The 16,143-nt window shown below is 44.6% G+C and overlaps 1 protein-coding gene across 2 annotated transcripts in view; it reads left to right on the top strand.

The window, feature by feature from the left end:
• The first annotated feature begins 7,294 nt into the window (after positions 1 to 7,294).
• The window catches only part of SCGN (secretagogin, EF-hand calcium binding protein), a 62,760-nt gene continuing 53,911 nt past the window's right edge, over positions 7,295 to 16,143 (top strand). For both annotated transcript variants that reach the window (XM_064431720.1, XM_064431713.1), the window contains exons 1-2: positions 7,295 to 7,427; positions 7,940 to 8,010. In XM_064431720.1, the coding sequence (XP_064287790.1) occupies positions 7,355 to 7,427; positions 7,940 to 8,010 (144 nt within the window). In that variant the 5' untranslated portion in view covers positions 7,295 to 7,354. The remainder of the gene's footprint in view (positions 7,428 to 7,939; positions 8,011 to 16,143) is intronic.

Here is a 16,143-nt window from a genome sequence, read left to right as displayed (position 1 = left end):
CTGTCAGTGGCAAGGATTCCTAGAGTTCCAGGGAGACTGAACAGAGATCAGGTTGAGGTACCACTGAAGGAAAGGGTTGCTAACTTGTTATCCCAGGGAATCCATAATATCTTTGACTATCACGAATGCTCTGTGTTCCTTCCTGTCACACACTGGTGCTGTGCTAGTAGTTTGCTGGCAGCTGTGGAAGCAGAATTTGATATGGGAGAAGTGGTGGCCTGCCTCCTAGGCATGCTGCTGGCATTCATTCCCCTTGCCACACAGGGCATCTCCACAGTGCTGTGCTGCACAGTCTGGTCACACAGGAAGGGCTCAGAGGCTCCAGCTGGGGCTATGTGTGACACCAGGGCTTGGTCCCTGGGCCATGACTGCTGTCAGACAAGAGAGCAGTTGCCTTCACCATATTTAGGGGGTAACAGCAAAGGGGAGGCAGCATCTGAGGTGACAGCAAGGCTTCCTCCTTCGCCCCATGCACATAAGCATGTGTCCGTTCAGTATGAGCAAACAAGAGGGAAGGACCAGCAGCCCTGGTCACCCAGTTAGAAATGCTACCCTGGAAGGGGTCTTAACCTGAGCATCTCAATTCAGAGCTGCACCTAACTGATCCACCTTTAGGAAATGAGGGCAAAAAGATCTTCTGGAGGGAGCTGATCCTCTCTTTTCTGCTCTTAAATCTGGTTTTCAGGTTTTGCTGGCAAGGAATTTCACCTCTGATGTACATAGTGGGAGTGCCTCCCCCTCTGAGAGGCACTGAAGAAGGGCTGTGGCTGTGTGCCACTGTGAACTCAGACAGCTCTGTACTGCAGCTGCAGGACCTACTTCCCACTCCCTGCTAAAGGAGGTTAAAATCTGACTGATACGTTTTGAGCTTTTTAAAGTATTCCCTGATGTGCAGTAACAACAGTAGATAGCTGCTTCCTAAGACGGGAATTGTAATCATCCTAAATCTTCCCCCCTCTGCCAGAGCCAGCCATCCAGGCTGAGACAAATTGGGAATTAATGTGGCCCATTAGACACAAATCTGTGCAACCCACCACACCTAGCTGAGAGCTCCCACCAGCACAACTTTTTGCCACCACTGCTTATTAATTGATTAATGTGGAGGTGATTTCTCTCTACTATTGCAAACAAAATAAGGTACTGAGAATAACTTTTGGGAAAATAGCAGAAGGCTCTGCTCCTGTTTGAAACTCATGAGAGCTGTGCTGCTTTCCTCATGCCCAGGGATGCTAATACTGGCCTCAATCCCACCTCTGGAGATTATCCTCTCCTTGTGCTGAAGCTTGGGGAAGGTTTCAGGTAGAAACACTGTCCTTTGCTTCTCCTGGAGCCATGAGCCAGAGGAGTAACAAATAGCACAGATTGAGTAACAGATTATCATTTAATGCCAGTCTCCTGTTGATCAGGCCTAGACAACAGAGCAGTCTTTCCCCATCCTAAGAAAATGCAATTGAAAATTGCAATTTTCAATTTGCTTGAAAACAAATTTTCAACTTGTTGAAAATTGCAACATAAACACAAGGTGCCAGCCATTTCTTCTAATGTATGAGCTCCACATCCCAGAAATAAGGGATCATAGGAAGATCTGCCAGGCACCTTCACAGCTTTCCTATCATCTCTGTGCCCGTCCTTCTACAATTCCTCATGCCTTCTCCCGACAGGGGACTCTTGCCAGCACCACAGCAAGTGCCTTTGGAGCCACCTGAGCCGTCCTCCACTAGTGTCCAGCATTTCCAAAGCCTTCTCACCACAGGCAGGGCAGGACTTCACAGCAGCTGGAGTGTTTTCCCCAGGGGACAGAGAGGGGTGTGCCCATTTTTGGTTGAGAGCAATTAGCTTCACTAAACAAACAGTGCTCCTGGAGTTCCTCAGGCCATGATGGCACCTTGTTTCAGCAGGCACTGCTAGTGACTGGCATCTTAAAATGCTGCTCTTATCATTGCATGTGGAAGTCTTTTTTTCCCCTTTCTGAAACAGAGATTTCTCCAGCTCTGGAGGGCAGTCTTCCAGAGCTGCACAGAGTTTGTGTATTCAGAGACCTGGGGAACAGGCATCTAAATGGGTGAAGAAATGCAGAAGTGAGGCTTTAGGGTGGTCTGCAGGGCAGGGAAACGAATCAAATAGTGATTTGCTGGCTTAAGGCAAGTGGCTAGAAAGCAGAGTAGTGGGGAGCCTGCCTCCAAGTGCCCCTTGGGATTGTGAGATGCCCTAGAAGTCCCAGGGTCACATGGTAAGGAGAGAAATCCCAGCTGATGGAGAAAGGCTGGTGCAGGGCAATGGCTGAGCTCCTGATAAAGCTCCTCTTTCTTCTGAGTCCAGGACAAAGCTGCCCGCTCTCAACCAGCAGCCAGGGACAAGGTGGTCCACAGGATGAGGCACTTCCTTGAGCAGGAACCAGAACCTGAATGTCAGCTCACCCCCTCCCTGGGCCCTCTCTCAACCTGTGCTTGCTCCTGCTGCATCAGGGAGATCCTGCAGGGGCAGGGACTGCAAGTGTCCTGTGGTAAAAATTCCTTCCATGCCAAGTACCAAAGAGGAACTGCTGTGAGAGCAACAATGCTCATCAGCACCAAGAAGCTGAAGAGTGAAAATACAGCTGAAGAGCTGTATTTTTGAGTGGAGGGAAAGCAATCTGTGGGTCTCTGCACAGAAGATGGTGTCATTATGAGGGATCTGTTATTACAGGACTTATACTGTATCCCACAGAAAACTGAAGAGGCTCCTGTAGATCAATTCTCTTCCTAATTAGAAAGCTGCTCTGCCTTTGACACCCTTTCATCACCTGTCCTAGGGATTTATTACATGCAGGTTCCAAATGCCCATGTTTGGGAAGCCTGCATGGAAAAGCAGATACGCTGCCACTGTCCCTCCCAGCCGTGAGTTGAGGTTTTTGCTCTGATGCCTCTGTGCTGATGCTGCTTTGGCTGTTTATGATGACTTCTGCCAGCTGACCCCGAATCCAATCCTTCAGAGCCTGTTTTTTCTGCTTTTCCAGTAAGTTGACTCGAGAATAAAAAAGCTGCATGGGAGAAAGAGTATTGAATTAAATTGATACCAGCCAGGGAAGGCAGGAAAGCGGCTGCTAGCTTGGCAAATCCAATTTGGTTTCACTGAATGGAGGAGTTAACTCTGTAATCTCTGTTTAGCATTGTTCCAGGAATGCCTCCTTACCTTCCCATTTGCTTAGTTAAGTAGGACCTAACTGAGGGTAGAGGAGAGTGCTGTGGAGGCTGTACAGCCCAGGTTTTATTTGGACAACATTAAATTCTAGCCAAAGACTAAAATAATCAAAGTCATGGACTGTAACTGAGGCTGCAGTCCCTGGGAAACAGTTAGCAGCATGTAGGTGGGGGAAATATCAGCTTTTCTTTTGGGAAATCTCAGATACTTTTTGATGTCCAGACTCCTCATTTTAGTGGAATCCTTGTGGGAAAAGGTTGTCTGCTTCCTTATAACACTCAAGGGATCCCATTGCTGGTCCAAAATGAAGACAACAGAGGACTGAAGCCTCAACTTGGAGGGCTGGCTGGGAAGGCTGGAGAAACTTAGCTTTGGTGGGAATCTGTGGATGGAAATGTCTGTGAGATGGTAGTCTTTGTGCCACACCACATCCATCAGTACCTGACCTGAACTGTCATTGCCCTTATTTGCACCCTGAACCCCCACACTCTGCACCACATCAGCCAGAAAGATGGACCCCGGATCTAGCCCAGCACAGGAATGTGGGATTTGCTGGGCAGAGGGAGGGAGCGGGATGGAAGGAGGGGCAAGAGAAAGGCATCCTCGTTGCAAGGTGGGGCTCTACTGCTAATAAGCAGCTTGTAGCCATCTGAGGATAGGTTGGAAAGAGGGGTCTATTTCTTTTCTGCAGCAGACAGCTTCATCTCTGACTTGATTTCCAAAAAATTTTATTAATAGTAGGGGCCTTTACTGACTGTATTATTTCCATTTTGATTTCCTTTCAGTTTGTCTCTCTTGCTCCTGCAGCACTTTCCTTTGCTGGCATGCTCACAGACCCCTTGTAGGGCAGGAATGCATCATCCCCACCCTTGGCAGCCTGAGCAGTGCATAGCAGCTCAGCCAGCACACCCACCTTCCACTGCCCTGATACAAGCCAGGGTCTGGGGAAAACGGGGAACACTGAGGATCCGGGCTGTGGCATTGTGCAGTACCCATGCAGGACCCAAACCACCTGTGAAACACCTTCCCAGTGAGAGATGAAATGCTGATGGCTGGTGTTGTCTTCCTCAGCGTCTCCAGTCAGTGCAAAGCTGAGGGAAGCTGAAGCCATTTGATGAAGGAAATTATTTCCATTTAACTGTGCCTGCATGCATTTGGAATTTTCTTCTGTAAAGGTGAGGCACAAAGTCCTACCACAAATCCAAATATTTGGTTTGGTTTTTTGTTCTCTAGTCTGTTCATGGGAACCCAAATGTTCATTTCACATCAATACTTTGAGTCTGGCCCAAAGAATGAGGCATTTGTCAGCTGCCCCTCATTTTTATTTCCAGATGAACAATCTGCACTTTTATCCATGTTTTCCTATATACAGTTTGATTAAGCCTTTCTGCAAAGCTCAGGGTTTGGCCACAAGCTCCTTATTTTGCTCTTTACTTGGCAATAATTGCAATTTCTTAATTCATTATCAATATCAGTTAAATAAAACAGCATTGCTGATATCCTCAGCTGGAGGGTTCCTTGACCCACAGCAGGACCAGGCAATGGTTGTGCAAATGCTTCCAGGCTCAAGGGACCTACTGAAGCACTTTTTTTTTTTTTAAAGCTTTTCAAAACACAGGTTTGAACTCTTCTGCCTGGAACTTTATTGAACAGTGCAAAGCTGATGCCAAAGTCCTTATTTAAAAGTGTTCATTCCTTTTTAAAATAAAAAGTACCTCTAACTCTTATTTATTCCTCTGAGGAAATAAGCCAAGGCAGAGTGGTTGCTGAGTTTGGTACATGAGCAGCACACACAGCAGCTATCTTCTGTGTATTGTTTTAATACTAATGCAAATAGGTCCACAGTTCAATATGCTCCTAAAATTTACAGTGTTCCACAGAAAGTCCAATTGGATGAATGAAAATTGTTCTGAGCTGTTTTTTGTTGGGTTTTTTTTCTGTTTCTTTGGGTTTTTTTAGTTTGGCCCCCATATCTATAGGGTATTTCAGTAGAGGGTTTTGTGGGGAGAGCAAAGGCTTAGCTGGTGCAGTCAGAAGAGGAATCCATAATCTCTGCTCGTTTTTCCCCCTTTGCAAGTATGGTGCTGTGTGAAATCAAAATCCCTCTCTGTCAGCACTGAGAATGTCCAGGATGACAAGGATGCTCAGATGGACACATATCCACATCCTCATGCACAGGTAACAATGAGCTCTTGTGAGAGCCCTTTAAACATAAAGGTCCTTTCTTCTCTCCAAACTGGACCTGGTTTCAATGGAGCTGTGAGAGATGCTGGATAAATACAGGTAGTTTAAATAAGGTGTCACTTCTTGCCTGCTCTTCCTCCTGTGAAAGCATAGGGGAGAACCAGCTATGAGAAGCTCTTCTCAGTGTCCTGAGCTTTGCATCCAACCCCATAAAATCTTGCTGCCTCCATCCTTTCCAAATGGCAGGGTGCTTTCACTTGCAAGACATTTCAAAACATGGGTAGTGTTTTCTCTTAAGTTAGTTTTATTAAAGGTATTTTTTAGTAAGAAACCAGTTGTCATGATCATAATACCAGGGGACCTTGTTGATTATCAGCCATGGAGGTGGTTTCCAAAGCCAGGTTGCAAAGCATGTTAGAAACTGATGAACATCTATTCCTAAACACCTGGATCAATATGCTCCCTGTCTGGGGCAGATGGGCTTTGGGTCCTGAGAAGAGAGATGGCCCTAAAAAGTGACCTTCATGCCATGGAGCAGTGCCAGGTGACTTCATCTAACACAGGAGATCAGGCAGCTCCCATGGAGCACAAGGCCACCACTACCAGGGAGCCATGGTGAGAAGCACTCAGAAGAGGAGACTGAAGGAGGGGTTCCACGAGGGAGCCCTTAACCTAAGGTGAGCCTTGATTTTTGGCCATGAGGCAAGGACAGATGACAGAAACCTGTGGAGTGACTCTACTCTTGCCTGCAAGGGACTTGAGCAGGTATCCCCTAAAAATTTAGACTTTTCATTGTCATTACCTAATGAGTTCCTCTCCTATGCTGGGGTTCCCCACCTGAGCACAGTCAAGGTGTGCTTCTGGCATTACTGTTGCATCAAGATCTTGACAATAATTTTTCTAAGGTCCAAAGATAATCCCAGGCTGCTGTCTAGGGAATCCCTGTACTGAGATGCTGCCATGCTGATGTTTAAACACATCATCTTTACAGCATCTCCTTTTTCTTTGCACACTGGAAAAGCTGGACATTGCTGTGTGATATCCCTGAAAGAATTTCCTGAGTAAAACACAACTCAGTTCTTCAGGGTTTTTTTTGGGGGGGCAAAATAGGAACCTTCTCAGAGCGAACATTAAATACTTTTTAAAAGCCTTTTCTGCTGCTTCTGAGAGCATCTCTAAAGCAATCATTACGTGAATAAAACAAAAATATGTATATATCAAATCAAAGGCAACCTAGAAATAACTGTAAGGGTCTCAAAGGAGATAATAACGATTCTTGGAGCACACATGGAGACCAGCTCAGTCCCACGTGCCTAAAATCACTGCAGGTGAATACACAGGTGACATTCAAATCAAATCTACTCCCAAGCTGGGCCATCATTAATATAATGCTCTACCAGCACAGAGACCTTAAACCCCCCGGTTTCTCCATTTGATTAGTATTACAGGAGGAAGACGACGCAGGTTTCTGTCTGTCTATCCTCTGGCTACTCATTCTGGTGAGGGGTACCCTCCCGATGGCTGTGAGGAATGAAAAGGTGAGAGACCTCTGCCTGCTGCAGCTCTGCTTTCACAAACCGAGGAGGGGAGTTACCAGCTTCAGAAAACTCCCTTTTCTCCCCTTAAACTCTACTACTTCTTTGAAGCCTCACATTTCCTCCCAGCACTTCTGCCTTCGTTCGGGGGTGTTTGAAACTTTCAAGGTCGCATGCGAGCGACGCACGGCTGCGCGGTCGGGCTGCTCCAGCCCACCTCGACGGCCGAGCCCGAGCCCACCCGCGAGGGATCCGGGCGGGCGGTGGGACGAGCTCCGGGAAGGGGGAGACTTCTCCACGGCGACCCCCGTGGGGCCGCCCCCGGGGCGGGGCCGCCGCCCTGAAAGCCGGGCCCGGCGGCGGGGCCGGGGCAGAGGCTGCGCCGCCGAGCGAGGGTGAGGGCCAGGGCCAGGGCCAGGGCCAGGGCCAGGGCCGGCAGCAGCAGCAGCAGCACCATGGAGAGCGGCGCCGACGGGCGCCTGGACGCCGCCGCCTTCCTCGGGGCCTGGCGGCGCTTCGACGCCGACGGCAAGTGGGGACACGCGTGGGGGGAGCCGGCTGAGGGGTGTGAGGGTGCCGGGTGCCGTGCAGGGGGGAGCCGGGGTGGGTGCGGTGGGTGCCTGGGGTGCTGCACATGGGGCCGATATTTCTGAGCTTTACACCCACGAGGTCCTGCCGGTGTTTTCGAGCCCCCCTCTTCCTCCTCACCATGAATATCATAGCTGTAAATCGCTCTTTCCACCCCGAAAGTTTTGCCTTTTCATAATTTCCCCGTTCCATCTGCTGCTCTCTCTTTTGGTCCCAGTTTGTTTCTGAAAAGTTTTCTGTAAGAGAAATTCCAAAGGGAGCACCGCAGCTGTGCCCAGCCCTCGCACAGAAGTGAACAGATGAAATTGAACAGGACATGGGGCTCCCCTGAGTGGGCAGGCAGAGCTGAGATCCTGACCATGAAGGCTTGAGCTACTTGCATGCAGCCCATGATGCAGTTCCTGGAACTTGGGCAGTACCCCTGACCATTAATATATTTGCTCTTTCTTTAGACAATGGTTACATAGAAGGGAAGGAGCTTGACGATTTTTTTCATCATCTCCTGGAGAAACTGGGACCAGAAGTAAGTAACTGTGCCACGTTAGTTGCCCGTCGGGTCCAAGAAAAGTTATGCTGAGAGATGGTTTGTGTTTGTTGTTCCCTGATTGCCGACTTCCTTAGCAGTTCCAAAGTAAAGAGCTTTTCTCTTGGCAACAGGGTGGCATTTAAGCACGTACAACAAGTGCAGTCAGCTGAGCAGTTTGATCAGTTGTTTTCAGCCCAGCAGCTGCTGGTCAGGGGCAGATCGTAGTTGGCACCATCTGAAGGGGCTGGTTGGCAATGTGGAGAGAAAGTAATTTACTGTTGCTGAATAGAACCAAGTGAGAAAGCACAGGCATACAGCCTGGCTAGCTGAGCGGGAGGGCAATGTTCATGGTTTATTTGTTCAAGCCTGTGCTGATTAGTTTTGTTCATATGATAGGTTTCTTTCACAGGTCAATTTTTAACAAATATACTGTCATTAATTTTAAATGGTGCTTAGGAAGAAGGCTTGTGTCTATATTGCCATAAATGGCTAAAAGCCAAATGAGCATCAATTCTGTGGCTTCTAAGATCTAGACCTGGCTCTACAGTGTTTCTGGGCTTCTCCCCTGGTTTCCTTTGCTGGCTTTGGCAGCATTTCCCCTCTCTCATTGTCTGCATCTCCATACAAACAGAAGTTGCACTACAATTTACAGGGGCTGCTTTCCTCAACTCCAGGTCATACCGTGCCTATGAGTGTCACCATCGGTGAAGGAGAAATCCTGCCACTCAGACCAGCACTCAGAAGTTTACAAAGGATATAGTAATATTTTCACTACTCAGAGTCTGCCCAGATAGGGAAAGGAGAAAACATCTTTCAAATGGAAGGAGGGGGTATACTAAAAACCAGAGATGAAACAATTCCTTTAAGCAAAAATTAATTAATAAAGACAGAAAAGATAGCTGATAAAAGGCATAAATTCCTGAGTATCAAGTGTAAAATCAGAATTGTACTTACAATCCAATTAGTACTCTTAGATATTTAGGGCTGCAATTAAAAAAAAAAAAAAGTTGTGGGTAATTTTTTCAAGCATATTTTTATTTAATTTGTGAGTAAATTTGGATTGAATTATTGGCAGTTTCTGCAGAAATGTCTTTCGAAGCATGGATGGCTAGATGAAGAGATAGGCATGTAAAAAGGCTTCAAACAAATCAAAAAAGATTCATCAATAAGAACATTTAGGGACACAGAAAAGCTGATTTAAAAAGAAATCAGAAAGTTTGTGATTGTTTACCCAGTAACAAAAGATGAAATTGGGAGCTGCTAGTCTTGGGGTACTGAAACAGCAACACAAAGCATGCTCAAGCAAACTCAGTGACAGAGATGTTGAAGAAGATGCTTAAAATGAGGCTGCAGAGCTCAGTGCTGCAGTGGGACCTCCAAGTGGGACTCTCTGGAGTGAGCTGATGGTGATAAAATCCAGGGATAATCAGAGATATGATTCTGAAGGCAACTTCCTAAGGATTTGAGTCAAGAGGAACTCCAAGCCCCACTCTAGCCCATAGCTGCCCTTGTGCATCCCTCACATGAGGTCCTAGGACAGTGTCACACCAGCTGAGTAGCAAACCCCTACAGTTTTTGTAGTCTTACTGATACCAATGTGAACTCCACTACATTGTGTCATTTATCAGCACACAGAACTTGCAAAATGAGGGTGTTCTAGCAATTAACTTCCTGCTTTAAGAAATCAAAAATATTTTATTGCTTGTTAGAAGTCCCTGCCTGGATGACTCTAGTTTAACTCAGCACCCTGATCCAGTTGCCTCTCCTTTGCTTCTGCTAGCTAAATTTTGCCATCAAAAGAGATAGTTTAACACAAATTGAATGGAGAAAGAGCCAACTCACTCTCCTCCTATTAAATAGAAGAAAGAGGCTAATTCTGAAGGACCATGCTTACTAACTTTCAGAGTGCTCAGACAGGCTTTCAAGTGCTTTTGTTTTTTTCCCTCAGTCTGCTTGCCTACTTTTGGCAGTGTTTCCACTCTGGTAATATTAGTGATAAAATTACATGGCAGGCAAAGCAGGCTGTCTTTGTGGCAGAAAACCCAGGGGGAGCTTTGTTCTGGGAGGCTGAGAGCAGTCCTCTGCCCACTCCTGTGGCTATGGGGGTCACTTGAGCACCAAGTTAAACAAAGGTTTTAACTACCTTTGTACAAAGACTTTATCTAACAACATTGAGCCATTTTTCGCTTTTTCATATTATTTATATTGTACAGGCTTGTGATTATGGCAGGAGGGGTAAAGGGTCCCCTCTGTATTTACCATCCTACAGAAAGTGTCCTCTGTAATAAAAGCAGTGAGCTGGGACTGAGCATCCCTCTGCTGTACCACTCATCTTGACCTTTACTCCTTTGGGTTCTTAATGTCTTAAGAACCTTGTATGGTAAAAGGTGGAGACAGCAATACAGTGGCACAACTTAGAGATGTGTCACAAGAATTAATTAGTGACTCTGTCTGAAGTGCTACACAAGTGGTAAATAATGTTATCAGTGCTAGAAGTTGTCTCCGCTTGAATAGGGAATGGCTTCATAATTATATTTTTTCAGCCTGCATTCTCTAAGCTGTTATTTTTCTTAATGACCAGTGTGGTCCTTCAGCTCTGTTTTTCTTCCCAGTTACTCTGCAGCATCCCCAGCTGGCAGTAAATGCCAGGGGATGGGAGCAGCTGGGAAAACAATGCAAAAATGAGCCTGTCGGGAAGCTGAGAGACACAGCTTTTCCACAGAGAGACACAGAGACAACTCTGAGAGGAAAAAAACTTGAAATAGCATCCACTGATGGAGGCCAATTCGTTGTCCTTTATTGAACCATCAACAGTTGTGGGGGGAAAGGGAAAACTTTGCAACAAAGGTAGACCTGTAGTAAACCAACCAAATCCCAGGTGCTGCTTCCTGTCCCTCCTCATCCAGCAGTGGGTGATTGCTGAAGGCATTTGGACAATGCACTTAGCAGCACTCTTTAACTTTTGTTGAGCCCCAAGTGGTCAGGCAATTGGACTAGGTGTTTGTTGTAGGTCCCTTCCAACTGGAATATTCTATTCCAGTCTAGTCTAGTCTGTTCTATTCCTTCCCAGTCCTAAGAAAATCCATTCAGTTTCCAGGTATGTGTAATTCATCCTCATGCCAGCATTACATCTTGGAGCTGCTGGCACTATTCACCTGTTTCTCTTATCACTGCTGTGACTTCTCTCTAACCATTTGAGCCTCCAGCTTCCAAACTGCTACTGCATGGCTGCCGTGAGCTGTCTGAGCTCTCTTCTGCTCCTTCATAAACCTCGTTCTTCTACATTATGGCAACTCTATACACACATTTTCTAAAAGTTTTTATACTGAGGCAAAAGCCCAGTGGAAAGGAGTTACTTTCAGCATCAAAGTAATTTTATTAGAACAGGAATTATAGCTCCTACATTTCTTTCTTATATTCCTGTACATCTTTCTTTCTGTATCAAGATCACTAAGGATCTTCCTTGCTTGCTCTTTTCTATGGTTTTAATGGAACTTTATGTATATTCTCATAATAATTAGATAAGAGTTTTATAGTGGAATGGCTGTAAATTTTGGGGTTGGATTACTGAAAGTTTCCATAGAACCAATGATATCTGGGCAGATATGGAGAGAAATGCACATTGACATTGGGCTTTCTCAGAAATGTATTTCACTTTGCCTAAATTATACTCAAATTTGATAGAAAACTTTCAGATAAAGGATGACTGTAAGTGCATAGAAGACCACAACAATTGTTGAAGTATAGATTTGATTAGACAAGACAGGTATTAGTCTTGTTTAAATCCCTCCTGCCTGAAAACCACACGGATAGTTATGGCTGGAAGGGACTGAAGTTAATCCTCTGGAGCTCACTCTTAGCAGCCATTAAGGATTTTTCTTTGCTTTTTACATCCAAAGAATATAAACACCCTCCAGCTACTCTTGCACTTCATCCTTGCCTTGCACACTGCATTGTGTGTCTAAATAATGTGTATAATTTAGCATAGCCAGGAATGCAACAGCTAGTCAAACGAAGATTAATGGCCAAAATATCAGCCAGCATCAAAGCCATCCAAGACAGACTTCCACTGTGCTTTATCACCCCAAGAGACCTAAGGTCAATGGTGACCAGCAGGTGAATAGCATGAAGATCCCTAGCAGAAAGCAATCAGCTTTCATCCACATTCAGAATATTTCATAATTCTAACCCCCAGGCAATTCTGGCTCTTTAAATATTAGGACAGAATTCTTTCCTGTCAGGGTGGAGAGGCCCTGGAACAGGTTGCCCAAAGAAGCTGTGGATGTCCCATCCCTGGAAGTGTTCAGCTTGCATGGAGCTTTGGGCAACCTGGTCTAGGGTAAGATGTTGGAACTTGATGATCTTTGAGGTTCCTTTCCACCCAAACTATTCTATCATTCTGATTATTGCCAAATAGAGTTCTTTCTTTAGGTGTGGCTTCCATCAGCCTTGACTACCCTGGCCAGCTCCTAATCCTGTTCCTCCACATTAAGGCATGGAAATGCCTCGAGGTATTTCTTAATGCTAACTCAATATACCCATGGTAAAAATGACACAATATGTTTTCATCACCTAAATGCACATCAAACAACTTTCAGCCTAGCAGAGAGGACAGAACAGAAAACCTGTCCAAAACCTAACCACAAAACCATGATGGCACAGAGAAGACTTTGCAGTAGCCTTTGTTGGATGCTGGTGTCTGCTATAGGGAAAAAGCTTTCCCACATTTGTGCTGATGAGAGTTAGAAAAGAAACCAAAAACATGATGCTGGATGACAGGGTAAGTGCTCATCTATTGTCACATGCAGAAGTACAGTAAATCCTAACTAAAGTACAGGGCCAAATTCTCAAGTGATAGCACTGAAATTAAATGAGAAAGATTGGCCCAAAGGAGAAATTTGCCCTGGAGATGTAGGGTGAAAACCCACAGTTATGCAGGCCATCCAGCCTACAACTGCATGGGGTAAGAAAGTCATTCATGGGATTCGTTTTTACAATGAAGAAATGTTTGGCCCAAAAATGAAAGATTCTTCTTGTAAAGTCAAAGTGTACATTACTGATGTCTCTCATTTGGTCCTTGCTGGCCTCATATCTGTACTATGTAGGTTTTGGCATGATAATAGTTGTTGATTTTCTTTTCCAACCCTCCTTCTTGGCAGACACCATTTATTTTCATAGATCTTGTAGGAACTCTATATCTGTGGGACCCTTGGCCTTTCTATCATGTTTGGCTGAAACACTAGAAGACCTGTGTTTGAACCAGCATTTTCAGACAATTCTCTAGTTTTTTTTTTTTCAAGAAACAGGGTATAATAGTCACTTAAATGTAGTTTCATCTTTTTTCATACCCTAATCAATATTGCAGCTTGCTTCTAAAATCATGTCAAGAAGGAAAAATAAATCAGTTTATTACAGGGTTTTCTTAACCAGCAGAAATTAAATGAGACATCCCATTTCATTGAGTAGGAAATGCTCTGCAGTGCTCCATACTTTCACTTTTTGCCCTCCAAACCAAGTGACTCATAGTTATGTTTTCATCAAGGCAAAGTTCTGCCAAGCACATGAATCCCTTAAGGAACAAAAATTTAATTAGTCAGCATGAGGCAAGGAGTGCAACAATATAAAAGGAATGTATTAACAAAGAAGACAGATTACAGCCAGGTTTCCAAACAATCATAACCAGCCATGACAAAGAAATAAAATGCTGCAGAAATTAAAAAAAAAATGTGATCATGCCCTTTCTGTGATTACAAACACTATTAAAAACCAGATTACCTTTGTGATGCTACAAATACTTCTAAAGGGTTTTCACCATAGGGAAGATGGAGACTGGACATGGAAAGGAGAAAGCACAAAGCAGAAAATTCATTTGTTATGGCAACTTGAAGCACAGAAGCTTTTCTCTGTTAAACTCTGTGGAAGAACATCTGTATTAAGAAATTTACTTGTTAACCCTGAAAAATATGTAACCAAAGTAATGGCAATATTTTAAACTGTGTTATTTTATAAGAATAAAAAGGATCTGGCCTTATGGTAAGTAGTAAAGATTTCTTTCCTGACTGCAGTGAGAATGTGCAGCAGCCCTTGGAAACCACACATCATCCACAAACTCAGGGAGGTTCATGTACCAGGGAAAACAAGGAATTACAAGAAAGGCTTCTCTGTACAGAATGACTGGAAAGTATGCAACAGAATTCACTTAAACCCTCACAAAAAGGAAAGCTTTGCAAACCTTTGAAACTGGTTAAGGATCTGTTGCTTGAGACAGGAAACATAATTAAGACAGCATTTTCTGATAAAGATATTCTCAGCTACAGAGTAGTACTTGATGCAAAGCCATTTTCTCCTCATCCATCTTATGAGACAAGAGGCACATTTTTGTATGCTGCTCTTTGTTACATCATGATTTAACACAGCAGGCAGTCTCACTCACTCACTCACTCACTCACTCACTCACTCACTCACTCACTCACTCACTCACTCACTCTCTCTCTCCCCAGTGAAATGGGAGAGGTAATCAGAAAAGTAAAGTGAGAAAACTCATGGGTTGAGATAAAGATGTTTTAATAGGTAAAGCAAAACCCAAGGGCACAAGCCAAGGCAAAATGAAGAATTCATTCACCAATTCCCATGAGCAGGCAGCTGTACAGCCATGTCTGGGAAAGCAAAGTTCCATCATGCTGACTTCAGAAGACAAATACCACACTCCAAATATCTTTTTTTTTTTCCTCTTTCTTTCCCCAGCTTTATATGCTGAGCCCCACACCATATGGTAAGGTATATCTTTTGGGTCAGTTGGGGTCAGCTGTCCTGGCCGTGTCCCCTTCCAACTTCTTGTGCAGCCCCAGCCTCCTTGCTGGTGGGGTGAGGTGAGCCTTCAGATCATGTCCTTGCTTGGACAACGGGAACACATCAGGTAGATGGGTTTTTTCCAGCCTTTTAAATGTTTTTTGAATAGAAAGGAAAATAGAGAAAGCTATTTGTTTGTACCACCAGTAGGTCAATCTTGAAAACCAGGTCTCCCAACCTTAGTTTCTGTTTGGAATATTTGATCTTTCAGGGCTTTTTCACTCTTCTGGGATTTTTTTTTTTGTAAAGAGAAAGGTCCCCCTTGAAACCTAATGGTCATAACACAAGGTCTATTCTTAGTGTAAAAATTTTTAGTATTGGAATAATTTTGTCTTGAACGTGCATCTTGGGAAAGCCAGTTTGTGCTTTGTTATTTTATTCTATGTGAGTAAAGGTTGGATTTTGGTAGAACTATTACCAGTTGTGTTTCATAAGTAGACTATTTGTGAAGATGTAAAGATTGTCCAGATTGAAAAATCCACTATAGTGTAACCCCTTGAACTAAAAGCTTTCGGAGCTGTGTAAATATTGTAAATATTCCAGGCATTTACATTATGTATCCCATAGTAAAAATCAGAATATAAAAAGAAGGAGGCTGTCCTATTTTTATGCAGGTAACAGTGTCCCTGCCACAGACAGCTCAGTGAAGTGGTGGTTAATAGCTGACACCAGGTTGAGCAGTAAGCATTTTAACAATTGACTAGTTTGAAATGCACAGTACATGTTTCAAATATCAGCTGTGATTATAATTTTGGAAATAACTCATCCTACTGAGGGAGGATCATTTCAGAGTACTTTGCAAGCCTATTGAAGTTGGCAACTGATAGGCTTGCCTAACTCCTGGGAGGTGTCTCAAAGTGTCAAGCTGCTGTCGGAAGGCAATTTAAATATCATGGGGCTGAGTTACCATGCCAAGGGGAAAGAAAACCAAAGCATGTGTTTAGTGATGTGCTGTGCCCTCAAAACTCAAACCCACAGGACTTTCTGGACACCACCATGGGAAAGGAGGATCCTGCAGCCATGCCCTGGGACCTACTCAGCCACTCCTTCTGGGGCCTGCCACCTTGGATGTATCCCAGTGGGATCGCTGCTTGGTGTTTCATCCCCAGACTGGGAGCTGCCACCCCTGGTGTTACACACCAAGGATGCACCCCAAGGAGTGAACTGTGTGGAGCTGTGCACTGGGTAAATTTGGGAAAGTCACTCATGGTCTTGTGCCACAGTGATAAAAAAGGGAGTGTACAATGTAATGGAGCTCCGATAGCAGCTGGAAAGAATGAA

Source organism: Passer domesticus, chromosome 1 (genome assembly GCF_036417665.1).
Source record: "Passer domesticus isolate bPasDom1 chromosome 1, bPasDom1.hap1, whole genome shotgun sequence".
Classification (NCBI taxonomy): Eukaryota; Metazoa; Chordata; class Aves; order Passeriformes; family Passeridae; genus Passer; species Passer domesticus.
The sequence above is the reverse complement of the archived record's forward strand: the minus strand, read 5'-3'. Positions and strand labels throughout refer to the sequence as shown.